The sequence below is a fragment of the Oryzias latipes genome, chromosome 7 (genome assembly GCF_002234675.1).
Source record: "Oryzias latipes chromosome 7, ASM223467v1".
Classification (NCBI taxonomy): Eukaryota; Metazoa; Chordata; class Actinopteri; order Beloniformes; family Adrianichthyidae; genus Oryzias; species Oryzias latipes.
Genome location: NC_019865.2, coordinates 14569233 through 14596026, shown reverse-complemented (window position 1 = coordinate 14596026; position 26794 = coordinate 14569233). Strand labels below are relative to the sequence as shown.

General features: G+C 38.5%; 2 protein-coding genes across 8 annotated transcripts in view; one reads left to right on the top strand and one right to left on the bottom strand.

Annotated features, from left to right (window-relative positions):
• Nucleotides 1–853: 853 nt before the first annotated feature.
• LOC101161805 (transmembrane prolyl 4-hydroxylase) lies at nt 854–12706 on the bottom strand. Of its 2 annotated transcripts, XM_023956649.1 has the most exons (10): nt 12628–12706; nt 11991–12389; nt 11820–11901; nt 7252–7445; nt 7052–7142; nt 5416–5578; nt 5126–5311; nt 4579–4669; nt 3267–3390; nt 854–2695 (listed from the first exon to the last, which is right to left on the bottom strand). In XM_023956649.1, the coding sequence occupies exons 2-10, from the start codon at nt 12357–12359 to the stop codon at nt 2481–2483; spliced, it is 1515 nt and encodes a 504-aa protein (XP_023812417.1). In that variant the 5' UTR covers nt 12360–12389; nt 12628–12706; the 3' UTR covers nt 854–2480. The 2 variants fall into 2 exon arrangements, with proteins under 2 accessions (XP_023812417.1, XP_023812416.1); XM_023956648.1 differs by having other exon boundaries at nt 11991–12693.
• Nucleotides 12707–14953: 2247 nt separating this feature from the next.
• Nucleotides 14954–26794, top strand: part of LOC101161555 (cyclin-dependent kinase 17) — a 39845-nt gene continuing 28004 nt past the window's right edge. For 2 of the 6 annotated variants that reach the window (XM_011477177.3, XM_011477175.3), the window contains exons 1-4: nt 14955–15267; nt 15656–15783; nt 22305–22457; nt 24695–24859. In XM_011477177.3, coding sequence (XP_011475479.1) covers nt 22328–22457; nt 24695–24859 — 295 coding nt within the window. In that variant the 5' untranslated portion in view covers nt 14955–15267; nt 15656–15783; nt 22305–22327. Of the gene's footprint in view, nt 15268–15515; nt 15560–15655; nt 15784–22304; nt 22467–24694; nt 24860–26794 lie in introns of those variants that run through there. The other 4 variants (XR_002290545.2, XM_020704705.2, XM_020704706.2 and 1 more) reach the window with 4 other exon arrangements.

Here is a 26794-nt window from a genome sequence, read left to right as displayed (position 1 = left end):
TTTTTGGTGGAAAATTAAGATCAAAATTACCACAGTATATTTACTCCACACTCCACTCCATTCTAATGCATCCACTTGTAGACAAATCATCTGGCTCATTGCACCACTAATGCTAGGTTGGGTTGTGAAGGACTGTAAGCTAGCGGGAAAATGTGTAAACAAAGAAATGATGGGAAATGAGGGAAAGCTTCCTCTGTGCCAACGGTCCCACCCACAACTCAGGAAAATTTCTTATGAACTCCTGTTGCTCTGCAGATACTATGTCCTAGTAAACAACAGTGTTTTTTTTTTGCTTAAAAAATGCATAATCCTAATTAAAAGACCACTGGGAACACTTTGAAAATAAATCAATTGGAGTGGGTCTTTAAGCCAAATGAACATATTAAATAGGACAAGTTATGTCGAATGCATGAAATGAATACAGGAGGCTTTACCTCCTAATTAATTTAAAATAAGTCCTCTTAAGACGAGCCCTTGAGACCATTGCTCAATTTATTCGCAAAGTGTATTTTAAAATTTACAAAGTATTTCTTTTTGTGAACAATTGTCATTAAATATATAACATTAAATGAGTACAATGGGCTTCTCATCAATATTTTAAAGCTGCACAAACATGTTGAAAGGATCAGTGTGCACCTTGAATCTAGCTGTGTCACTTATGTTATGCCAGCACAACGTAGTATTTGTATAGTATACTACAACGTCTGTTATGGAAGTGTTTGTACTTCCACTTGAGTGATCCACATTTCTAGTAACGCACACCCAAGTCACGACTCACTGAAAAATACAACTGTGGTATTTGGCGGCATCTAGTGGCCGTTTTGCTCTGTCTAAATGAAAGAAAAAGCTTGACTCAACTATTAAAATATATCTTTATACATTATTTCATGACATATAACAAGTACAACCACACATAAAAGATTCAGTGCAACATCAAGCAGTTATAAATAGACATATTAGGTTAAATCACCAAATATATACCAAATAAATAGCACACAAATATTCTCAGACAATAAACATTCTCATGTGAAAGACGATATTGAAAATAGTATAAATATTGCATTTAATTCCAAGAGGTGGCTTTGTATAATTATCTCTGACTCTAACTGCCCCGACTTCTGCATTGCAAAAAATGAACTACTTAATAAATAACACAGAAAAAAAAGCTTAATAACAACACAACCAAAAACAGAGGTTAGGTTTTACATAACTTTCACAGGTGACTAATATGACATAGTTTGGAACACAGGATTAAAAATAAAGAAAAATAAACAAAGAACACTGTAGCTGTGCTGTGGTGTCTTGTATCATATCTTTACAGCTCATCTTTTGGGTCTTTTAGATGTAAAACTTCAGGTCTCCAAGGATTTTGCAAATGCTTCTTTGGCCTGAAGGCCAAGTCAAACCTTCACATCTTTGCTGTGCTCCCAAAACCATTACAGATCAATTGTGCTTTGTGGAAGAGCATATTATCCAGCTGCAAAACAGTCACAACTAATAACATTCTATGAAAGGGTTTCTGTGGTCAGCAACAATTGTCTGAAGGGTGATTCAAACCTAAGTCACATGCAAAAAAAAAGCCAGACTCAAAGTGCCGCATTTGAATGGCAGCAGAATCAAACAACCTTCATTTGATGCAAAAAAACAAAAACAAAAAAAGGGACTGGAATGCCACCATGCCAAAGCATTCATAAAAATGGTTAATTTTGGATCAGATATATTTGAGCCGACATTAACTTCTTCCCAAAATTTCAACTACAATAACTTGTTTGTTGGACAGAACCAAAAGAAAGGCTTGCCTCATGTATTAGTGAACGTTGGCCCATCCATGATCCAATTGTGAGTTTCGTTTTCTGCTTGTAAAACAAGTTTCGATGAAAATCATTCATGACTTGTTAAATGTATCTTCTGACAATGAAGAGATAATAGGTTTTGTACCCTTCATCTGTCAACAACTACCATATAAATCCCAATCAGTGTATAAAGAAGGCAGATAAGCAGAGAAACTCCATGACATAGCAGCACTAACAATTCAAATGATGGAGTTCATATTGCTCTTTGTCTGCCATACATTCATAAAGCTCAGTTTCAGACAACATTAACTTTAAATTTAAAAAATGTTATCAATTTTTTCTTATTTTTTACATTTTTGTAAGAAAACTGCTCCTTTTATACTATTTTACAATAAATAATGAAAAGCTAAACCTAAAAGAGATGATATGTAACACTGTTTTGTGCAATTTGTATTTCAGTCATGTCCTCTGAAACATAAGAAATGTCAATAGATTCACTCACTGGAGTAAGATTTCGAAATACAGCATCAATGCGTGAATTTGCATGCGCTTAAAAGAGGAAGAGATATCATAAAAGGGTTTCCATGCACAGGAGTAACAGGGTTTCTGTTGATATGACATTTAGCCAATCCAGGATCGTAACTTGACTAGCTAAAAGCATGTGAACAAACACACTAAAAGGTCTGGCTATAGATCTTGATGGAAGTCACTGTGTGAAACAGACTGGTAGTATTCTTCCAAGCCAGATTTGGTGCGATGCTTTTGAGCTACAAGTCTTTGGTAGCTTTCCTGCTGCTGGTGATCTGGATCCACATTTATCCAGCTGTTAGCCAGCCACTTCACTCCTTTCTTGACTGGGCACTCACCATGTAAGGAATACTCATCCAATTCACCCATCCAACCTGTGAAATCCAGAGGAGACAATGAAAGAACAAATCTTAATTTAAGGAATAATTTGTGGTGTTGTAGTTACTGCAATAAGGTGACTTTAAAATAAAAATCCAGATCATATGAATTCCATTTAAAAAAAAGTCTCAAAAGACGATTTTTCAAGGCAAAAATATGTTTATTTTGCAATATTGTAAAGTTTCAAGAATAAGAATTTTGATGTTTGTACTACTGAAATAGGTCCTCTCTTAACATTTTAACAAAAGTTTGTTTTATTTGTTTATTTTTAGTCTATACAACGGTTATGAACCCATTATAGCTTTTATTAGTATGTTTTCTCAGTTATGGCGTTTTCCTTATAACCTTTTTTTCAATAGTTTTACAATTAAAACAATCGGAAAAACAGGCCTATACTCTGTGGACTGATTACACAAAGACTCCATGAAAAACTAAAACTTGAATGATGGAACTTCCCTAGAATTTGGCCTAAGAGTTAGCAACAAAGACTGTCGACACCGATGAAAAGCTTTATTAATGCACTGTACATTGTGTAACTGATATAACTAACCCCCTTTCAGCTCTTACCTTCACCATCAGAGAGATGGTTATACCAGAGAAGAGCTGTTCCAGTAGTGGGTTTTACTTTCAGATTGCTTTTGCCACACGTCTGCTGAGTATCGGTCAAATCAACTTCACCCTGGAGCAATGCCTGAAACAACAACAAAAGGGGCTTCAACACAGAGCGGCGTATCTAAATACATTCACAAGAAAAGAAGTCCCCTTTTGGCATTTATTGAGCAAAAGCACGGATCAGTTTGGGTTTGGGAGTTTGGGATAATTCTCCATATTTATCTTACATGGGAAGGTTCTTTCATGCAAACGGTCCTTGTCTGCAAAATGTTGCCTTCTTGTAGAGACAAGGAGACAAATTCCCACCTCTGTTTGAGGTTTACCTGCTCAGTTGAATTTAAAACTGAATATCCCTTTATTTATCCTTTGAAGACATGTTTATTTGTCACATTATAGCCAAGGCCTTAGTTACTGTTGATGAGTGTTTGACATGAAGGAAATGTATTCCATTCAAGGAAAAAGCAAAGATCATTTCTAGCCCAGTGCTGAACATTATAAATAGTTAACAGTTTGTACCAAAATAGGATCTGGATAGTTTCACTTTTAAATAGTAACATTTATTTTGGCATAAAAAGGAAGCAGCTAAAAGAATACTTAAACAGATGTCAAGAAAAGCTGAAAATAGATTTTCTAAATTTATTTTTTCTGTCAAATAAACAAGCAGGTCTGCTAATAGTATGGGCTTTAGGATTGTTAGGATTTCTATTGTCCGAACATGGTTTGTGTTTATAATCAAAAGCACAAAGCTCATTAAAACTGATATACATTTTCAGTTCATTAGTAAACTGACAGACATCAGCAACCCTTTGCTCTTTTCATTAGTCAGCTTTTAGATCTCTGCATGACGCTGATAAATTATTCAGCGGTCGGAGATGTTGGAGGTTTAAATGAGACAGGCTGGCTTGAAACACGAGGGAAACCTAATTCCAATTTACCAGAGCTGAAAGTCATTATTAAAAAAACATGAATAATGCATACAGTATATTGCAGATCTCTGTGTATTGATTACATTAAACATACTACTGTACGGTTTTCTTATTTAGACTGAAGCACTGATGGATATTTGTGAAATTGTGTTTCAATGTCAATCAGATAAAAAATTCTCACATTCCATGAGTTGTAAATGTGATGAAAAATCATTTTTTATGAGCTTTGCATTTGCAGCACAGAACTGTTAATATTCTGACTGCCTCATCAGCTGTGGCAGGGCTAGTTCTAATTTTATTTTGGAAAAATCTGGTTGTTTTTTTTAACAGTGGACACTTACTTTTTCATCATAGGTGCGGTTATCAGCAACAGGGAAGGTGCTTTCACCACCATCCTCCACAGAGCTGAGGTGGATCAAGACAGTTAGATACCTGAAAATAGAACAAAACAACTCTTAAAAAGACAGTCAGTTGCTGAGGATGATCATACAAAATACGATGACAGATTCCTAAACTTAAACATTCAAATTAAATATACATGTATATAAGCCAGTAGAAATGACATACATCATAGAAAAACATAAGCACAATCATCTCTACCCATTATGTTATATATGGTAAATAACCATCTTCAAAAAGTCAAATAACTGAAGTGGACTTGATTTTGTTCAATAAGCACATTAATAAAAATTTAAAAATTCATCCATAGTAGTTTCATGTAATAATTTCAATTAGTCCCACAGAAAATAAACAGCACAGTCATTGTGTGATCAACTGGCTCACAGAAAAAAAACTATTAGAAACTATAGAGCTATCCTGTCCATTCATTCAGGTTTTATTTCACAATAAAAGCACTAAGAAAAAAACATTTAAACTGAACATTTTTACCTGCAAGAGACTTCAGTGAGAGCAGATGAATTTCCTGTCAGGCGTGTGTGTGAGCATGTGGTCTCTGAGCGGGAGGGGCTGCTGTCATAGTGAGCATCGCTGAAGTCTCTGTATTCATAACGAACCACCTGCAGTGGTTCGCTCAGTTCCACCAGCGGAGAGGGCAAACGCGTCAAACTGATTATTCTGGGGGAATACAAAAAATAAAAATAAATAAAGCAGAATGTTAAGTTGCTTTAAAATGCAACATATGCAGGTTACACTGTGAAAGAGGAAGTGGAAAGAATAACCTGTTCCTGAGTGTTTGCAGCACATGGTGGGAGCCTGGGCCTTGATACAGCCAGGTATGTTTGTTTCTGTGTTTAAAATTGTTATGGAGCTTCCCACTCTGGTGTTGTCCTGAATGCTGGGACACATCAAAAACCTGCTTAAAATCTCCCAGTGATAGCGTCCCTGCCAGGCACACACAAAACAAAAACTTCAATCAGTAAATCACATTTATTTGACCTATTTTACATTTATTACTTATTTTTTACTATGTTTCAAATTCAACAGATTTAAAAAAATAAAATAAATAAAAGGGAAAACCAGGATACAACAACTACCCTTTTTTCTTTAACCCATTCTCTTCCTCCCATACCCAGGGGACAATGTCCCAGCCGCAACAATAGCCCTGGGGTGTCATGGTGGAGGTGGTGGGAGAGGAGGTGGGGAGTTCATCACAGAGTGGAGGAGGGAGCAGGGGGGGATGTGTGGCATCCGGGGGGAAATTAAGGAAAGGGCTTGGAAAACAATTATGTTTTAATGAGATAGGATGAGGTACATCCGGAGTGGGATGGGTAGAAGGTCTGGCACAATGGCGATGGGTCAAAATGGTGTCACCCCTCTTCCTCTCCTGCCACTCACTGGGAAACGCAACCGAAGCCACCCGTCAAGTATTTACTGTCCTCACTCACCAGCTTTCACAGGGTCACTGATAAATTTCAGATTATAAAGATGTAAGAGCAAATGGAGATGCAGTAGAAGCGCTGATCAGATATTTTTTACTGCCTTGAAGAGACATTTGGGGATTACAACAAGGATTTTTTTTATTATTGGACTTCTAAAATGGGGTATGCTTGTACACTGTACTATATTTCTTGAAGGCCCAAAGTGCACTACACTCACGGTCCCATTCATCTATTGACACACTGATGACAGGACTGAGTACCAACAGTCCCAAATATAAAAACTAGGGGTGTCCATTTATTACATCAATCGCGATTAAGTTTACCTCTTCCTGCTTTTTTCTCAGTCACCTAAAAAAAACAAAGTCTAAGTTGTTCAACTCCTGCAGTGTCACCTCCTCATGTCTCATTTCTTCCTCCTTATATTCTTTTCTCTCCATCTCTTCAAAATGATCAAATTAAGCAAAAATGTTAGAGGACACTATACAATCTCTTTTATCTTTTCTACTGTCTTGTTGCTGTAATAAACTGTGAAATAACGTATATGAACATATGTATTATGGTATTGATAAGAAGTTCATGGTCAATATTTTGGGGATTTCTCAGAAAGCGTTCCTTCTGTTTTCTGATGTTTTAAATTAGAGCCCTCTGGGCTGGATGTTTTGTTTTACCCCCCTTAATGGTTCAAGAATGAAAAAAACCTTGGTGGTGTAAAAGTAAAGGCTTGAAGTCTGTTATGATAAAAACAACTTCCTAAAGCCACATTTTTAGTTATACTTTCATCTTTTATTGTCCTGCAATGTCACAAATTTAAATGAAAATATCTCAAAATGAGGCTTTTCACAGCCATTATTATGTTTGATTAAAAATAGCTTAATTGGAATACTTAATTACTAGTCATAATTGATAAATAGCTTAAACAAATATAATGACATGACAGAACAAACAACAACAACACATGCACTGCAGAAGCACAGACCTGTGGGGTGGGATTCCAGACCAGTCAGGATTTGCCGCAGGTTGACTGGGCTCAACCAAGTTCCATCTTGAGAACGGGTATGACTCACAATCTAGAACAGAGATCACGATGTTCTACTCAGTACTGCACAACAAATAAAGAATCTGCTTCTAGCTCAATGGGACATGTTTTGGATATCTTAAGTGTTACTCCGCCGTCACCTCCTGCTTCTGAAGAAGCCCGTCCTGATTCAGGTCCAGTAGACTGAAGACCTCCTCTGTACTCAGAGAAAGCAGTGGCTGCATGGAGTCCTCTTGCCCTCGGCCAAATGCTGTTTGACTGTCAGTGAGTCCCTTAAGTTGAGCCAGCTGTACCACCACCCGACACTCTTCTTCTGACAGGAAGCCTGAGATTTCTATCAATAAAAAAAAAATAAACAAGAGCCAGAAAAATAAGTAAAATAAAAATGTGCTCACCTCACGTTTTCACTTAGAAATATAATGGTTTTTAGAATGAATGAGTCACTGTTTCTCTATTTCAAATAAGTAATTCATTAAACCTTAATCCGAAAAACATGAAGATGTGTGATCAGCACGAAAAAACAAAAGGTGATACAAAAAATAAACTTTTATTAATTCAGATAAATACCAGTGATTACAACAGTTCATTCTAGATCTTAGACTTACATTGTTGACTGGAAGTAGATTAGGAAGATCACTTAAACTTAATTATTGCATACACTCTTTATTGACATGTAGGGGGAATTTCTAACATATCTTGTATATGAAGTGTGCCAAATATTATGACTTTCTTTGGCACTTCAGATTGAAAACAGAATGGAAAACTATTTAAGATTTCTGCACAAACTGTAATAAATCATAGAACAGGAAAAAAAAAACATCTCTAAGCATCTAAATAAATGTTGAGATGCAATACCTGCACTCCCAAGTGACGGTGTCCACAAACTGTGGATCTAATGAGCCAACTGCTCCCTTCTATTAGCCAGCTGGGAACTGTGTGTGGTACAAACCGTCCCACAGGTAGTTTTAATGAATGCAAACACTGGACTTCTTCCAAAAGATGAGACGACAAAAGCTTTAAGGAGTCACTTTCTGCTGAAATCAGCGAGCACAACAACATAACAGAACCAGAACATACCGTGGTCATTCTGATTTAACCGTCATAACTTTACTGGTACTTTAAACTAAGATGCATTCTTTCATCACAAGTTTGGGGTTTGATATAGATCTTCACAAAACATGGCGCTAACTGAACCTGTTTTAATCTGACTATAATGGTACGTAGCCTGGTTTCACGCTCTCCCCTTTCTCCTTCAGCAATGCGTCCACCCAGCCTCTTGTTTTCTCTCCTCATAAAAGGCTTCCGGCAGGCTGGAATCTTGTACAGTAAAGGCCTTGTTTGTCACCCGTGTCTTTTACACCGTATCCTTGGTTAATCCCTATTATCCAGTCAAGCCTCATTAATCTGAATAACTAATATGAATGGAGCGACTGAAGCCTCATCCTCTCCCTCCCATTACTGTCTGTTCTTGTCCCCGCCGGAAAGGAAGTGACCCGCTTGTCAGAGCAGGAATAAGGTCATAACTGCACAGCAGGACAACTCCGATTTTGTCTGAATCCTCTACACTTACAAATGGCCATGCAGCAGCAGGCACCTTCTCTGCAAGCATGTTATTCCCCAAAGGTTATGTTGATTACAGTCTTCTAAATGTTATCTCAACAACCTTACCATTTAGAAAAATAAGTATTTCTTATTGTTAAAAGTATGTTCTGCTATCTTAGAATTTCAATGATAACAGATTCTAGAAAGACATTTAAGTTCCAAAGGACAGGAAAAAAAACCAAATATCTCAATAAAATCAATTTGATTGGGATATTATCAGATAAGATTTGAAAATTAAAAAAATCTTCTGACCGCAAATTCTACTGTTTTCATAAATTCAGGTTCAAAAACCAAAAGAATAAAAATTGAACCCATCAAAACTCTTAACTTTCCAAACTTGCTTTACAAAAAAAAATCTCTTAATGTTTTTGTGACAAAAAAGTCTCTTAATGTGTCAACTTTACCCCGCCCCTTCCCCTACTGCTCCACAGACCTCCCATCACCCTTTGTATTTAAGTCTGTTGGCAACCTGCTATAAAAACTCCTATTCTGCCATCCTTCCTCCATTTTGACATCAAGGTTCACCATTACTTTTGGATTTCTTCCCCTGTCTGACTTTAGGTAAATGTACTTCTTGTAGAACCAGAATGTTGCGTCCTTCAGCTTGTCTGGTGTTTCTGCTTTGGCTTGCTGGTCCCAGCGCTTCCTCCAATCCCGACTTTACATTATGGAAGTCAAGGTTGGAAGGACGCCTAAAAACAGAGATGAGAGCTCAGTCTGCACTCAAGGACAAAGACGGGGATAGGACAAGTACCCCAAGAAGCAGTCAAGTCGAAGTAGGCGACACCCCAGCTTCCAAGTCACCTTCAACTGGAGAAGATGGCATCGCATGGACGGAGCTCGGGATGACACCAAAGTTTAGGTCTACGCTGTCGATCAGGGATGGAGGACTGTGGGAATCCCGTACCTCTTCCCGCTGTGTACCCATACCGTCAGACATGGCCTTGTGTCAAAACATCGGCTATGACACCATGAGGATGCCCAACCTGCTGGGCCACGAGTCTCTGGCTGAGGCGGTTCAACAGAGTACCAGCTGGTTGCCACTACTTGCAAGAGAGTGCCACCCTGATGCCCGCAGCTTCCTCTGCTCACTCTTTGCTCCCATCTGTCTTGATCGGTAAGCTTTGCTTTTGCTGCCAATTTAAAATTTGTACTTCATATAAATGAAAATATAAATGTAGAGTTTTTACTTTGAGTACTATAGAAAGAAGTAACTACATATAAGCTCTTTAAGCGACAGGGAACAAAACAATGAAAAAAACAATGAAGGGTCATAAAACTAGCTTTGGTGTTTGCAGCAAAGAGATCAGGATCATTTAAAGTACCCAGAGCTCCTATTTCTCACATGAGTTGATCTGTAGTTAAAGAAAAAAAAACATAAACCCAAAAATCTAATTCTTATAAATCAAATGGTTAGCATTTACCATCATGATGCAATTTGTTCAAGCTGCTTATTTTGATCACTCTTTCAAAATGTCATCCTGTCCTCTTTAGGTTTATCTCGCCCTGCAGAAGCCTGTGTGAATCTGTGCGGGACAGCTGCGCACCAATAATGAGCTGCTACGGCTACCCCTGGCCTGAAATCCTACGCTGTGACCAGTATCCTGCAGAGCATCTTGTCTGCATCTCCTCCATTACAAATGCCACAGTTAACACAGATGGACAAAGAGGTGAGAACCATCAGACACCTTCAATTCACTACATTCAACAAGTTATGTAATTGGCGGTTTCATTCTTTCAGTTCCTCAGGCGAGCTGCCGGGATTGTGAATTAGAAAAGCCCTCTTCACCAAAAGACACCCTGGAGTCTTTTTGTAAAAGTGATTTTGGTAAGCACCTGCATTCCTTTCATAATTCTCCACACGTCCAAGTCACTCGTTAATTGTGCTTGTTTGGTGTTCTTACAGTGGTGAAACTACGGCTGACAAGGCTCAAATATAGTCCCGCGAGTCTGTCCCAATTCTCATTGACAACTAAGCTGGATGTGTTGAAGCAGGGGCCGTTAGTGGGAGGGCAGATTCGCTCCCGCATTGAACTGTGGCTGGAGAGAGACGCCACCTGCGTAAGGAACATGACACGGCAACACCCGAGAGGCGGCACCTTCCTGGTGACAGGCACAGTGCAAGGGGAGCGCCTGGTGGTCAACAAGGCTTACGCCTGGCAAAGACAAAACAGGAACCTAATGGCAGCTGCACGAAAGTGGAAGCATCACCGCTGCAGGAACTAGAATTGTAACACTAGGTGGGAAGGTAGTCTGTGAAATGTAATGAAGTCCTTAGGGGGTCAAATATAAAGTTGTAGCAATGTGCCTGGAAGTGTAAATATACTTTTTTTTATCATTTCCAAAAATGTGATAACCAAGAAAAATAATGTACAGTTAAAAAGTCACAAAGAAGGACACCAAATGTGAAAATTGTTAAGTTACAGAAGTGGAGGAAATTAAAATAAAGAGATGTTTCTTAGAAAATGTACGTATCATAATTGTAAACTTTCACTTACTATTGCATCTTATGTTTGGATTATTTAAAGACGACAAATTTTCCTGGTCCAAACAAGAACGCAAATCCTAAATAAAGTCGATATTACCCAAAACTTAACTTGATACATTAAATATTTTAAAAGCAAATAAAAGCTGGACATTAAGTAAAGCAAAACTTTTTAATAAACCGTTCTGAAGCTCTGCAATAATTTCCGGAGACAAAATATACACATATACAAATAATGAAAGCACCTATCGAGATATGGTCTTTTGGTTTATGGGAAGACATTTTTGCCCTGCATGTTTGACTTTTTCCCAATATTCGAACACTCGTGGTTCTCTGCAAAACTGATGAGCTGACGAAAGAAAAAAGGGTTGTACGGTACTTTAGCTCAAGAAAGGTTAGAAAATAATGATCGAGGAGCACCGTTCTAGACCATAAGCACAGAAGAAATCACTTTTTTTTTGCATGAACTTCTTGGGACTGAACTATTTTTCCCCCTTAGAATGGAATTTATTTATGCAGTTGGGATTTTTTTGGTCTATTATACATAAGAAATATGTTTCCATTTGATATTACATATTTGGATAAGACTTTGCTGTAAGCAAAGCACTTGTTGGTACTTACCAAAAAGCAGAGGTTTCAAACTCAGGGTCTTCATCTCATGTGTTCTGTCTTGTACAAGTGAAAGTCTTTGAATGTGTCCAACCTGCAGGTGCACGGGTGGCATTTTTGACAAATTTAATACTAAAGTTTTAAAATAATCTAGTTGTCAAAAACTGACATGTTTTTTCTCACCCGAATGCCTTCAATCCGAGGCAGACTGAAGCTATGACTGTAGTCCTCCACATCATGTAAGTCTGTTGGCGGGGCAGGCTGGGGTAAGCGGCTGCCGCCGACAGGTGCTGATGGGCTTCCAACATTACCACTGTCTAAATCTCCAAGCCCGTTGTTATAGTGCACGTAGAGAAGCAGCGCGATGATATTCAGGATGTAAACATGGAAGAACACCATAACCACAACGAAATAAGCCCGAGAGCACACATTGCTTCTCTGGATCTGCAGTCGGGTGGTGGACCGACAGGGTGGGCGAAATGGCAGTGGTGAAGTAATCTCGCTACTGTCAAATTCGTCCTGCTCCATAAAACGTTCCGCTGCGTCTTCCATGTTCCCACCACACAACCGCCAGGAGTAGACCTACAGAATGTCACAAGGGACCGTGAGACTGTTCAATTTCAAAGAAACGTCATACAGATAAGATAGCCAGTAGCTAACTGTCTACGAAGCAAATTCAAGAGCAAAACCTGTATTTCTAAACAAAGTGAAGCTGACGTTACTTAACGCTGATACTACGTAGACAGACAGTACCGCTACGAGCAAAAAACAAGGGTAATGGCAGCTGTTTTTCCTCAGTAAATACTTGAGTCGTCGTTACCTAAACTTCATTAATCCTTTGCTAGCTCACTAGCTGATGTGATGCCCCTGACAACCTGCCTAACAACAAGACGAGCTCTAAAAACACCGCGGCTCAGCGGCTGTACTAAACAATTACCGCCCTCTATCGGTACACTCCAGAAAAAAAGGTTGCTGTCTAAAAACTCCAATGTTATTTTCATTTTTTAAATTGCTATTAATCTAACTTCATTAAAAAAATATATAGCAAAAAGAAAATAGTTCAATTGAAGAACATTACAGCACACGTGAATTCTTTGTAATGCTTAAATTGTATTTTGTTATTCCTGCCTTCATTGTAGCACTTTGAGATTTTACCCAAAATGTAAAGCAAATTCTAAATAAAATGTATTATTATTATTATTTTATTATTATTATTATTATTATTATTATTATTATTATTTTAACTGTCCCACAAAATCAATTAAGAGAAATTGCTAATGAAGCTCTGTATGCTGACATAACTATCTGCTTAAAAACTGTCTACCTTCAGCTTCCTTTAAATAAATAAATTGGGATCACTTCTGATTTAGGATCAATCATGAAGATAATTTCAACAGGAAGTTGGTTGCCATGTTTTCAATTGACCAGTAGGTGTCGCTGAAGGCTGGATAGAACATGCATTCTGACCTACCACACTGTCAGAAGAATATGTCAATATACCAAACACAACGATTTCAACATTGTATTTTAAATAAAGCTTGACCCAAATAAACTTATTTGATTTAACAATACATATTTATCAGACTATTGATCATTATTCAATTATTACTAATAAATAACCCTAAACTCTTCTTTGACTCTTTGGTGCTCCCTTTGGGGATCTTCAACTAGGCCTATCCTCATTATGCTCCTGCACATTTCTTTTCATTTTTGCAGAACATTTTTTTCCATATATCACAACTGAAACTTCTCCTTCACCCATCCAAACCTGTTTTCTCAAACCCCTCAAACCATTGGCCTTTGAGTACTTAAAGTCATCCACCTTCTTCACCTCTGCGCCTTATAACCTCTCCATTCCACTTGAGACTCTCATTTACGCACAGATACTCTGTCTGGTTGTGGCTGAGCTCCCACCTATGTGCTGAACAACTCCTCTCTGACGCCTCAAACCTTCTCATACACAGTTCCTCTCTCTGTATTCTGTCACATGCTCCCTCATGTTCTGTTTGCAGTTAGTAGGTCTATGTGTCATTAGTCAATATAACTCTACGATACAGATAAAAACTACACTGCCAGTGAAATGGAACTAGCTTGTTACTGAATCAAAGCTGGGGACAACCATGTGTGTCTAAGTGTACAAAACCATGTATAGCAGACACTTTAGATAAAGTATGTTGATAGATTATATTGATATTAACTTAAATTGCAATCACTTACTTAAGTTCAGTGTTACTTTTCATCACTTATTTTTCTTTTTTTCATCATTTGGCCATAAATCCTTGAGCTGTTGCCTGACAGCCTGGGCTAAATGGTTGTTATGGCAGCTGTAGAGGGACAGGAAGTGGTTGCCTTGAATTATTTTTTCAGCAGATCCTTTTGTGCACTAAGCAAAAAAGAACATAAAAAAACTACAAAAAACTCATTTGTAGGAATAACCTTAAAAGATTTATTTTTATTATAATATAATATAATATAATATTATATAATATTATAATAATATAATATCGTCCAATGATGCTTTATTATAAAAGGGACAAAGATGGATTTCATTAAAGTTTAGCTTGTCTTTCTGCAGAGAACCTTATGTGTAATAATAATAAAAATAATATTTCAGTCATGGGGGGGGGGGGGGGGGGGAATTATATCTTTTTTAATGCTTTTGGGAGAGAATCCCTGTAGAAAAAAGCTCTTTGTGTTTTGGCTAAAACCTTTGTCCACACTATTATTGCCCTTTACTACATTGTGTGATCCAACCTGTTTTTGCTGTTGGTTTTCTTGTTTCACCTCTTGTTTATTAGTCGCCTTGAAATAAATAACTAAATGTAAATGTATGTCTTCTAATCTATAGACGTGAATGTTTTATACCTCTCCAAGTGTTATTTTATTTCTTTTTAAAATATATATTTAATTGTTATCAACCAGCTGACACTTTATCAGATCAGATTAGATTGTTTACGTTTTAAATAATCTTTAAAAAACATTTTTTTTTACCACATGTATGAGTTCAATAAAGTGTTAATATTTAACTCGAAGCATTGTATTTCAAATCTTTAAGTAGCTAATGTTTTAATTATACACACACAGACACACACACCCCCCTTGCGGTGTTTTCCGGGATCACGCCGCTGCCCCCTCCTGGGATCCACGCAGCAGCAGCAGCAGCACAGGCAGCAGCACAGGCAGCAGATAGGGCTGAGCGTCACCGGACGGGACGGAGCGAGTACCGAGCGAAAGTTGACACAAATGCTGCTTCGTTTCAATCGCGCTATGTCCGGCGGCCGGACACCTCGATGCTGCGTCTAAACCAGGAACAACAACCATTTCCCGGGTGATAATAGGCAGTCTGGTGCATTTTATTGCAAAGTAGCTAGAGGGACTTGTCGCAGTGGTTTCATCCCAGCGTGCTGCCCGGATTACCACACACAAGTGGAACAATAGTCTGCAGCAGGAACACGAGCAGGTCGGTGGCAGTGCTGTGTTTTGGCCTGTTTTTGATCATATATTGGGCTTACCTACACCGTCTGTTCTGTTGACATTGCAGGTGTAGCTATTTATTTATTTATTTTTTCTCCCCCCGTAAAGATGTATCAGTGATTTTGTCCTGCATCTGTCGGGACTGCGCCTGCGTCGAACTACTGGACTGACTTTACCGGCAGAAATCCGCATCACGTTAAACACATTAAGTTACCTCGTCTAAGTCTGTCAGTAGCGACCTGCTTTGAGTCCAGTCCGAATTTTCCCGACAGCTACGTGTGTGTTCATTTAGTGACGTTTTCGTGGTGAATATAAACACAAGAGTCATGGTTATATTTTACTAAGACTGCCCCCTCCGGCTCATGTTTCCACAGAGTTCCCAAACCGGCCGGGCTGCTGTGGAACTTTTCGTTGCCCTGCCCGATTCTCCTCCCTCCCGGATACTTGCGTCAGGAAAGCACGGGGAGAGAGGGACTGGCCGAAAACCCGAGAGGCCTGCAAGGTAGAGGAATGTCTGCCAGCCAGGCCCGGCCGGCCGGGCTGCGGCGTGTCATGTTCGGTGTGTGTGTGTGTGTGTGTGCGCGTGTGTGCTGCGTCCTTCCGGTGCAATTCACATGCTAGCTTCAGTGATGCCAAAGCTGGATGGATATACAGACAGAGGCTGCAGACCCGAGGGGCAGGACGGGGCTGCAGTGCTGTCGATACCCGCTCTGCATAATAAACCCAGTGGAAACATGAATAGTCTTGAGTAACTTGGTCTTTGTGAAGTGTCTGGTATTGTTCTGTCCAATGGCATAGACATGCAGAAGCTGCACATTCGGACCCATCTGTTTGTTGTTGTTGTTGTTGTTGTTTTGAGTTTAATGCCCACATCATGAGTTGGATTTTTGGTTTTGTGTAATAATTACGGTTGTGTATCTTTGATTGATTTTTAAAACTATTCGATTCATATAAAAGTTTTTTGGTGGGTATACAATTCATATTCATATTACTTCATTTTGATCTGATTTAACGGACAAAAAATCGAACCAGGAGATCTTTAGCCAAAAATTCAATAGTCTGAAGAGTGTAGAGAGACACAATATTGATCATATTGATATTGATCAAATCGTGAATTTTCCTCATCATGCAGCCCTATATAATCAAGTGTAAATTAAGATGCGTACAAACAAACAAATAGATAAGAATGAATGTGAAATCCGTTCACATTTTAGTTTCCTTAAGTTATGCAGACCACTGTTGTTTTTCCACATCAGAATACTCCAAACAGATCATTATTAGAACACTTTAACACACTGTACGTCTTTGCTTATTTCAAAGTGTTTCCACACATTGGACTGGAACGATGGACTGACCATATTTGCTGAAATCATATGTGTGTTGTCTGCTTTGATGCATCTTTGTTGTTTTTATGTTATAGTAAAATTAATCTGCGGTACCTCAGTCCAAATGCTTTTTTCCCATTTTGATTATAGTCGATTTATTTCATTCAAATGTATTCATCATTTAAGTCAATTAATCGTTAAACCCTAAGTTTCTTTCCCTCTCCCATGGTTTGATATGCATGGTCAACATGGTCAACAAAATAATACATAAACATTCAACTAATTTTGTGGCGAGACAAAAAATGTATTTTTTTGCCAAAACGGATTTAATCTAGATATTTATTATTCAGCTGGCATTTAAAACTATAAACACAAATGGATTTTAACAAAGAATCTTTTTTTTTCTCTTACTAGCAGTTTTTAATCTAAACAACAAAAGCAATATGTCTTTGACATAATAGTTTTTAAACATTAAAACCAGACAATTTGGGTCTTTTAGACTGGTTTGTTCTTAGGGATTTTAAAACAAAGTGTCATATTAATTCATTCAGGTATTGTTTGCGGTGCTGTAAACAAGTGTTTTCAAATGTTTAGTCCTCACAACACACATCCCTTCAGCCAATTGTAATTTTATTTATTTTTTATCTTTATTGTTTACATCCCTAGTAAAATTTAATCAAATACAATGGCATATAAGCACACAATAATGCATTCTTTAAAGAAAAGCTTTGCCCTGATGAAATTCCGAAAACCAGTTTATTACGAATGCAGGAGACGTTTTACTGTTCTTTTCTTGATGAAGCAAATATTTCTAAAGGATTGCCTTTGGGGATGCAGACATGTATCAGGAAATCATGGAGGACCTGAATTTATCTCAACTTCATGAGGCTTTACAACCCTAAATCAGATTTACATCTTCTGTCAAATCAAATCAAGAGCTATTTTTGCTTGACTTAAGCAGCATGCCTTTAATTGATGATATTCCTGACCGAAGAAGCTCAGTGACCTCTAAACAAGTTTGAAGATTCACTTTTGCGGAGAATTACCACTGCTAACCTAATGGGCATCACACCAATTGAAAGAAACGATTGTAACAATGGGATTGGGGTGTCCTGGATGACTCTTACATGGACAGAAATAGACACACGATTCTCCATATGCAGTAGAAATTGCCATTGCAGTTGTCGCCCTTAATCTTTTGCCATATGTGATTCATTTTGACAGTTGTGTATCTGCCCACCCTTTTGTCTCTCAAGCTATAGACATATAGGCTACCAAATATGATAGAAGAGGTTGGGTCTTCAAGTACAATGGACAGTTTTCCGTGTGTTTATGCGTAGGTCTGCATATTACTCATGCATCCCCCGGCCGTTGTGCAAAAGCGGCATTTGGAGTGTCACTGAGTGCTCGGTTCCCTCCGCCACGCTGCATGTGTGTGCAAGCATGCGTGTGATCCGTGTGCCTGCGAATAGGACAATAACTCTTGTTTGTTAGAGAAGAACGGAAAAACAAGTGAAGAACAATAAAACTGTGTTGAAGTGACAATGTAGCCATAGAAGTATTGGTGGTTAAGAGGTAATGGTTTTGCTGGGACTGTCCTTTTTGGTTAGTGTTTGTGTGAGCATGGCATACGCACAAATCTCAGATCCCTTCATTATTAGATATAATTGCCATCCAAATCTCCTACCCAGGATGGTGAGGACCAAATGATGCAGTGGCCCGTGAAGTTCAAAGAACCAGAGGGGTGGAAGTTTCTAAAGCTGACATTAGCATGTTTGAATGTGCGCATGTGGGGTGGGGGTGTGTGTGGGGGGTGGAGACATGCGAATTCTCAGCTCTCTCCGTCGCTTTTCTTCTCTTCACCCTCCGAGACAGAATCTGCAGTTTCAGCCTGGGCCTGTAACCTAGCAACCCAAATTGTGTGTGTCTTGAATAAATCAGAGCATGCTCCTCCTCCTTCCTCCTCGGGGCTGTGTCAGTTCACCTCACCTCCAACAGATCACATCCTTCCAGCCACACTTGTTTGACCCACATAGATAAAAAATAAAAGAAGGGCTTGAAGAGGTTTTATTCATTTACTCATCTGTGTCTTCTGCACTATTGACCTTTGGTCTCCTGTGTTTGTTTTTATCGCCCTTTTCATGTTGTAATGCACCAGCCGTTTTATAGTTCTTTTGAATATTTAGTTTAGCTTCCGTCTTCTGTTGCACGTTGCTCTGTTGTAGTCTTCTGTGGTTTGTCTGGTGTTCAGTGAATGCATCCTACACATGTTGTATCTCTGTTAAGCTTCAATTGTCACGTATAATGTTCATGGGTTGATGGAGCCATGAACATTTTTGGGGTCCAATACCGAAATATTTTGTAACAAAAGACTACCTCTCATTGTTGTTGTTTTGTCTTCTGTTTCTGGAACCTTCATGGGTCAGGACCACAAATCTAATGCATCTATTTGTCGCTGTATCTTTCTTTAAATTCTTTGTTTTCATGACTGTCTGTTCTTTGTTTAGTGTCATTACATACTTTTTTATTTTTTTGTACTTTTTCCATTGATCAAGGATCTCTCTGGGTTTGTCTCCAAAACATCCAATCATTGCAGTCTTTCTAATTTGGTGAATCTCTGTCAAACCCATAGAGAACTTCAGTATTATTTGCTTTTCTTCTTAATTTTCTGTCAGTTCCACCATCCTTAATGCCTTACACAACTGCCCTTACGGGTGGATATGGGCCGTCTGCAGGCAAAAAATTGGGCAAACCTGTATGGGTGGCCCACACAACATTTTAAGATCGTAGACCACTTGGTAAGCCCATATAGCAAAAATGTAAATGCTATTTTTATGGGCATGCTAAACAGGTCGTAGTGAACACCATAAAAACACTTGAGGGTAAGTAAGGGTGGAGTAGGTAAGATGCAGGTACAGATTTATCATTTTTTCCCCTTGCCGAAAACCTGCGCTCTGTGCGAGGGGCCCGTTAGTGCTGCTTAAGTGATGAGTGCACGCTCCTTGAGTGTCTATCGCCCGCTCTGTGCTAGCAGCCTGACTTAGAAATGAGGAAATTGGACAATCATAGTGTAGTTTGTGAGGGCAACCTACGGGCACTTACATATCACGTGGACACCCTGTGCGTGCAGCATTTGTGTGTGGTCAGCAAGGAGCCAGTGTGTGCACCTCGCCAATGACAAGAGTCCAGTGTAAGGACATGGTAGGACATTATCACTCATCATAAGTGCGTTTAACTTACTTTATCATTACTAATACTTCACGATAGACTCACCGAACAGAGAACAATCATACGTTCCATTTTCCCATAAGGTGGTCCCATGATCCTTTAAGACCTGTCTGCGACCCTTCCCGTGCCAGACAAGACAAAAAGTACGGGGTCAAAGGATTATTCAAACAAATTGGTTGCTCTCACCACCTTCTTTTAGATCTTTCTTTTGCTGGATGCCCTTTTTTTTTAAATTACTGCCTATTGCTTTTCCTTCCAACTCCTCAAAGTTCAAGTTTGGTTTATTCAGAATCACCTTTCTTCACACGGTGTCAATATTTCCCTTTTAGCCAAACAAAAGAATCACTTCTGATTTCCTCCATCCTCTCATTACTTGCGTATGACAGTAATGTCAACTGTAAATATAATTCATTGAGAGTCCTGCCTGTTCTTGTCTGTCCATCACCACAGCAAGCAAGAAGACGCTTGGAGCTTATCCTCCATGCAGTCCCATCCTAACCTTGAATCCTTTCCTCACACCTCACCACTGTCTTTTCCCTTCATGCACCACCCCAGCATACTTATCTGCCACTCCACATTTCATCATCTTGCACCACAGCTGCATCCAGTCATATTTTTTCCCCTAAACCTCCCAAAGGCTCAATGCTGCACCCTCTGGCCTTCCCTTTACTTTTCCATGAGTGTTCACAAAGCAAATATTGCATTTGTAGGTCTGCCTCTCAGCTTAAGAAAGCCCATAGGAGTAAGTTCCACTTAAAAGATAGATATCCTGTATTGGTTGAGTTACATGTTCACGCCAAAATGAGCACAACTGTGCATTGATGATAACTGGGTTATGCATTAACTGGAAACTTAGTGATAAGTACAGCACTTTATATCACCTGATTCCTGTAATGTGACTCACTAGTTTCAAATAAGTCTGTAGGCAATCGCTGCCTGTTTGCCAAGCCCTTGAAGATCCACTACGATAAAAACGTATGTTTTTGGTGTTTGTAACATGTTCTTGTGGCCTTTTTTCTAATAATAGAGGACACATATAAAGAAGATTAAGATTAAAATTGTGTTTCTTAGTGTTTCTTTATTCAAATTGTTGTGAATCATGAGCAGATGAAAAAAAAATGCAGCTGGAAAAAGATTTTAGTTGTGGTGTAGCAAAGAAGTTGGGAGGGACAGGCGCCCTGTTCGGCTCCATTCAGATTTTTCTTACACCGGTAATGTCAGGTTGAGGGTGTGAGGGGCTGTAAGCTAGCAGGAGAGCTTGTAAAGGGACAGAAAGTGGGAGCTGGCTTGATTCGCGCTGACAGTTCTGCCCACATCTCATTAGAGGTAGTTCTAATGAACTATACTGCCGCTCTGCAGAAACTATGTCCTAGAAAACAACACATTTTTTTGCATTTTGGTTAAAGATTGCATAATCATAATTAAAAGACCACCGGAAACGTTTTTACAATAGATCAAAAATGATCAGAGTGGGACTTTAAAAGATTGTATGAAAATAAGCAATACTATGCGTGAACTATTCGCTCATCTCACACTGATTACGTTCTTCTACATCAGCAGAAGCTACATTGGTAGCAGTAAATACTTAGTGGTGGTAGAAAAGCCAGTTTTTCTTGGTAAAAACATTTGAACTCATTAGAGCTGTTATTGCTTCGATGAGGACTAAAAGTTTTAAAGCTGGAAAAGAGAACTGTATTTCAGAGTCAGCTCCAGCCCTGTAATAGGTTATATAGAACACGCAGGAAGTAGAAGAAGGCGATGTACATATAGCTAAAAAGATATTGACTGATTTCCAAAGAGCACTTAAAAGAGGATTGACAAGCAAAAATGCACAGTCATGTAGTCAGGACACCAGAGAGTATATGGACTTTTAGGAAAGCACCTCCCATTCAGTTTAGAAATGGAATGCTTTAGCGTCGACTGGATCTCTGCTGTGCGATGATGTATTTAAAACCAGTTTGTCTTCATAATTGAGTTGTTGTAACACTGAAGAACCCAGGTGTGGGTATAAGGATAAATGTTGTGATTTAGTGTGATATTGGCCAGTTTCAACAGATGTGAATCACATCATTCATTCCAGAAAGTTGCTTTTGTTTAACCTCTCAGAAAAAATGCACAGTCAGCCCATTTGCATGGTTTATTTTTTGGTAAAGTTTTCCTTTGGTTCTCCCTGCTTCTCTGGGTTTGTCTGCGTCATTCTTTGTCTTTTACTCTGCACTGTTTGCACCTGGAACAGTGAACAATGAGAGCGCATATGCTGCGGGAGCAAACACAATAATCAGAAACCAAAAGAACTTTAGTAAAAGCACAAAAGCTTCACTGCCTTCGTTTCACTGGACAGTAAACACACATGATTGGATCTTACAATGGATGGCCACATTCATATTTTTTTGTTTTTTTTTGAAGGTGCATGAAATAATTTTATTGTTAAAGAATTATTGTATGTGCTTTTTGTCCCATTTATCCCTAGGTCCCCGTGGTGTGGTTGAGAAAATGGACAGGATGAAGATAATCAAGCGCAGGCTGTCGATGTCGCTACGTAGCGCTCGCCCCGTTGATGACTCTCTGTCCGAACTGGCAGAGCAGATGGCTCTGGATGAGACACCGGGCGCAAGGGAAAACGGTGAGACTTGTGCGTGCACTCACACTTTCTACATGTACTGTACCTTAGCACAAACACAGACTGTGGCATCTTAGAGGATCTTTAAAACTGTAGTTTATGCATTATTGCAGGAATAATATCTATGCAATTGTGTGCAAAAGTGAACATCCAAATGTGTTCTTTTTGCAAAAGGTTCTGGGTTCAAAAGTCTCTTTTACCTGTTTATCCCAGGCTGAGGCCTTCTTTAGTCATCGTTAGTCAAGGCTATAGTGTTATTTTTCCCCTTAATTCCTCAAACTTTATCCCTGCATTATACAGGTATAGAGTTATTTAGACAAATAACTAATTGAGAAGAAAAAAACTTAAAATTGCCATTGTTCGTACCATCCTGTCAAAGTTACCTGCAAGAATAGTATACAAATCTATGAAAGGCAAAGTACGATGCCACTATAACAGAAAATATAGGGAGTTAGTAATTCAATGATTTAATTTTCATTATCATCTAAGTCTTACTAATATTATGTTTTTTTATCTATTTGTGTATATATATATATTTTTTTAACTACATTTATTTTATCTTAACTGAAATAATTTTTGAGTATTTAGGGAGGACAAGTTTACACAAAATCTTTAGATTTCTAATGTTTTTCCTGAGCTTTTTACATTCTGCTGGAACCAATCTTGTCTGTTACCATAATCACCCCATCATCAGTGTTGTCACAGTTTGCATTTCCATTTACCATTTTTGACTTATTATTTTGCTGTAATGATTAACTACCATAAAACTAGAAATCCATATGATGAAGCTGTTCTCCACCAGTTTGCACATGAGGCAGCATGTAAACGAGACACTTTGAGTGCCACCTGCTGGCCAACACCTAGGATTACATGCTCGACTTGGAATAACAGTCAGGACCTTTCACTCAGGAAAGCGTGAACACTCTTGTACGGTTTTAAATTGTCCACTTTCACCAAGTAAAAATCAAATAAAAAGTTGGAATAAGGAGGTCATGGTTTATCCACCACATGTGGTATTTTCTTAGAGCAAAAAACAAAAAGCAATGTTATTTAAAAGTGGCTTTGTTTTGCGTTGCTTCTTCATTACACAGATACAAGAAAAAATAAGATACGGTTGTTGTTACTTGCCCAAGGTTGTAATATCAGTTCTTTTAGCGTCTTTTTTTCTGCCACCTCATTGTTTTATCTCCTTCTTTTGCATCTCCTTCCTTCTTTTAGATTGCTCAGGCTTTGTCAGTTCATTTTCAGGGAGCACAGCCAGTAAGGCTAAGAGAAAGGAAAAGAGGAAGTGATGTGGAGAGGAATGAGAGGGACATTAAAGTTTTACAGCTGCTCGACATTACCAGCCATCTTTGACATTGGGCTTTTCTCTAACATGAGTTTCTTTGCAAAAGAGGTTTAATATTTGAATCTTCAGTGCTACTTAGACTTAATATCAATCTTTGGTGTTGAATATAGGTCTTATAATGATCTGAGGACTTTGGTTTAACTCTAATCACAGAGGACAAGAGTCATGTGAGAATTTCTGTGAAGTCTAAACTTAATCTCGTTGAAATTTAAACTGGAATGTAGGAGAAAAGGGGAGGTATTTCAAGCGTTTTATGGGCTTCCATCTGTTACCTTCAAAAGCAGATTAATTAACTCAACTAAATCTGGATTAGAAACAGTTTAGTTTGCACTACGTTTTTTTCACTGAGATCAAATTTTGCTTTGGAAAATTAAAATATCTTTCATTGTAACGAATGACCGCAGTCAGTATAGGACATTCTGTGACGCATATTTGTGGCCATTTTCACCGCCGTGTGCATGTCTGTCTTTCCTACTCTTCTTCAGTCTTCATCACTCATAACTCCAGGTATTTCTCACTTTGCATGCTATTTGCATCTAAACATCTAATTTAAAATGGTATTTGTGTGTTCCTCAGTAATATGCAACTGTTTTTCCAACTTGTATACAACTGTATATTGTTCTTTTTGTACATGCTCTGCTGCCTGTCTGTGTTTGCCTGGTTTTTTGTGACTTTGTCATCTTTTTTCCTTCCTCTTCTGTCCTCTCATTCCCTCCTGTTGTATGACTTCCTTTTTAAAATCCTTTCCCATTTACTTTATGTTCCCCTTTTCTTTCTTGCGCTGCATTTTCTGGTTTGGACCATAATCCCATTTCACCTTCTTCCTTATCCTTTTGTACTTTTCTTGGGGCTCTTCACCATTTTTTTCATCCTCCCTCGTCGTGTGTCTCAGTACCCATGGTGGTGTGCTCAGCGCACCCACCTGCCTCCCATAGTGCTCCCTCCTTCCTGCGTCAATATGCCGGTCATCTGGGCCGCACAGCTCTGCGCAGAGAGCCAGGCGGGGCGTTGGAAAGAGACAGAGCCTTCCTGAACCTGCACAGGACTGGATCTCTGGGTATATACACTCAAGCACATACATTGGCAATGCCATATGAGCTCAACTAAAACAGGAAAGTACAGCTTTAGGAGTTTTGCAAAAGATTATAAATTTCCCACTAAAGCAGTCGCACAGTTGATCTGGTTGTCACCATATGCTGTTGTTTAGAAAAAACTCTGCTAAGAAAAGTTTATTTGTTAAGAAAGTTCAAATAATATTTACTTCTCAATAGTTTTCCCGTTTTATTAATTAATGGCGCTTTTCATCACTGTGCTGCAATATTTACGTCAACTTTAACATTTTTTTATACATCACCACCACCTGGACTTCAATGCAATTAGAGATTAATAAATTGAAGCAACCAGACTAAATATTAGAAAACCTTTCATGAAACTCGGTCATGTTTTCTTACTCTGTGGATGCTACTTTTTCATTTTCCTTTAAAGGAACTTGGTACATACGTTGCACATGCAACATTTTCACATTATGGATCCACAGCTTGAATCTTTACCAACTCAGATTTTTAGGAATGAATTTGAATCCCCTGCAGACTAATCACATTTATGAACATTTTGCAAACATAGTGAGATTACAGATTATTGTCATAATTCTTTTAAAAAGTTACCAGAATAATAGAGTTTTCTAAAATTGGTTAGCCTCTGTATATTCTTCTTTCTAAAGGAGGGAGAGAAATTGTATGTGTGTGTTTATCTAAGAGGTTTTTCACAGAGTAAAACCTAATTTATTGACACAACTTGACTATCCAGTCAGCATTTACCATGGCTGTGGAAGGATAAAGCTGTAATGACCTTAATCCAACATCAGCAAACAAACACATACATGCTCATGCTCCTCACACACATGCTAGCACAACCGGTTTTTCCTTCTGTATGCATTATGTAATGTCGTCTGTGACTGTATGGATCCCGGTAATCTCATTTCCCGGTGTGGCAGGATGGCTTACATCGGGATGCATTGAGAGAAAAGAAAGTCAAGGATGCATGAATAGAGGAACTGAAGATAATCACGTTGGAGATGGGTTCAGCATAAAAACGAGCTTATTACAGGGGAAAAGATGGATTTCTGTTGGGCTGGAAAGGAAAAAGCAAACAAGAGAGAGAGAGTGGATGAAGGAAGGTGGTTTTTCTCCAAAAGTCACATTGGCGTTTGATGTGCATCCATCAGTATGATTAAAAGAAAAACTTTTTTTAATCACTGAACTTTTATCATAATTTTAGAAACTGTTGTTATCCAGCAAGATTTACTTGTAAAAAGTGAGTTGGGATGTTTGATCAGTGATTCATGTTTACAATGTAAGAAATTCTGTTTTGTCCTATAGCTGTTACATATGTTATTTGCGATGCAAATACACAATACAATTTGATTTAAAAAGTTCTATTTTTCTAATTAAAGATTTTATTCTTTAGATTTAGTTCCATGCACCTTTTAATCAAGGATCTGGGATTATTTTATGTTAGGAATGCTTATTTAAAATTACAGGATAGGCTTGTCAGTACGTTTCTGTGGAGTAACTAATAGTTAGTCTATCCTTCTTGCAGAAATACACAGTGATATCTAGATGGAAGTGAATGTATCAATTTCAAGCCCACAGATTGCTGTTGTGGTGCAGAAATGTTGAAATCCACAGCTGTCTTTAGGTTTAAAAAAGCCCCAGAAAGAACCACAGTTCAACTCAAAACCTAGAATTGATGTCACTCTATTATTAAAACCTTTATGAGGTGCAGTTTGAAATTTTTAAGAGGTTTATTGTATGTGCTGTGCATTTCCCACTGGTTGGTCTTGCTGACTCACTGTGTGCCACTCGGCAGTCAAAGCACGACGCAGCCTTTAATAGAGCGACATGATACGATCTCTCATTCCTGCTGTGCTAAGGAGATTAGCCATCCTCTCTGTGTTTCTCATCATTTTTATTGGTGTTTTCTAAACTGTCTA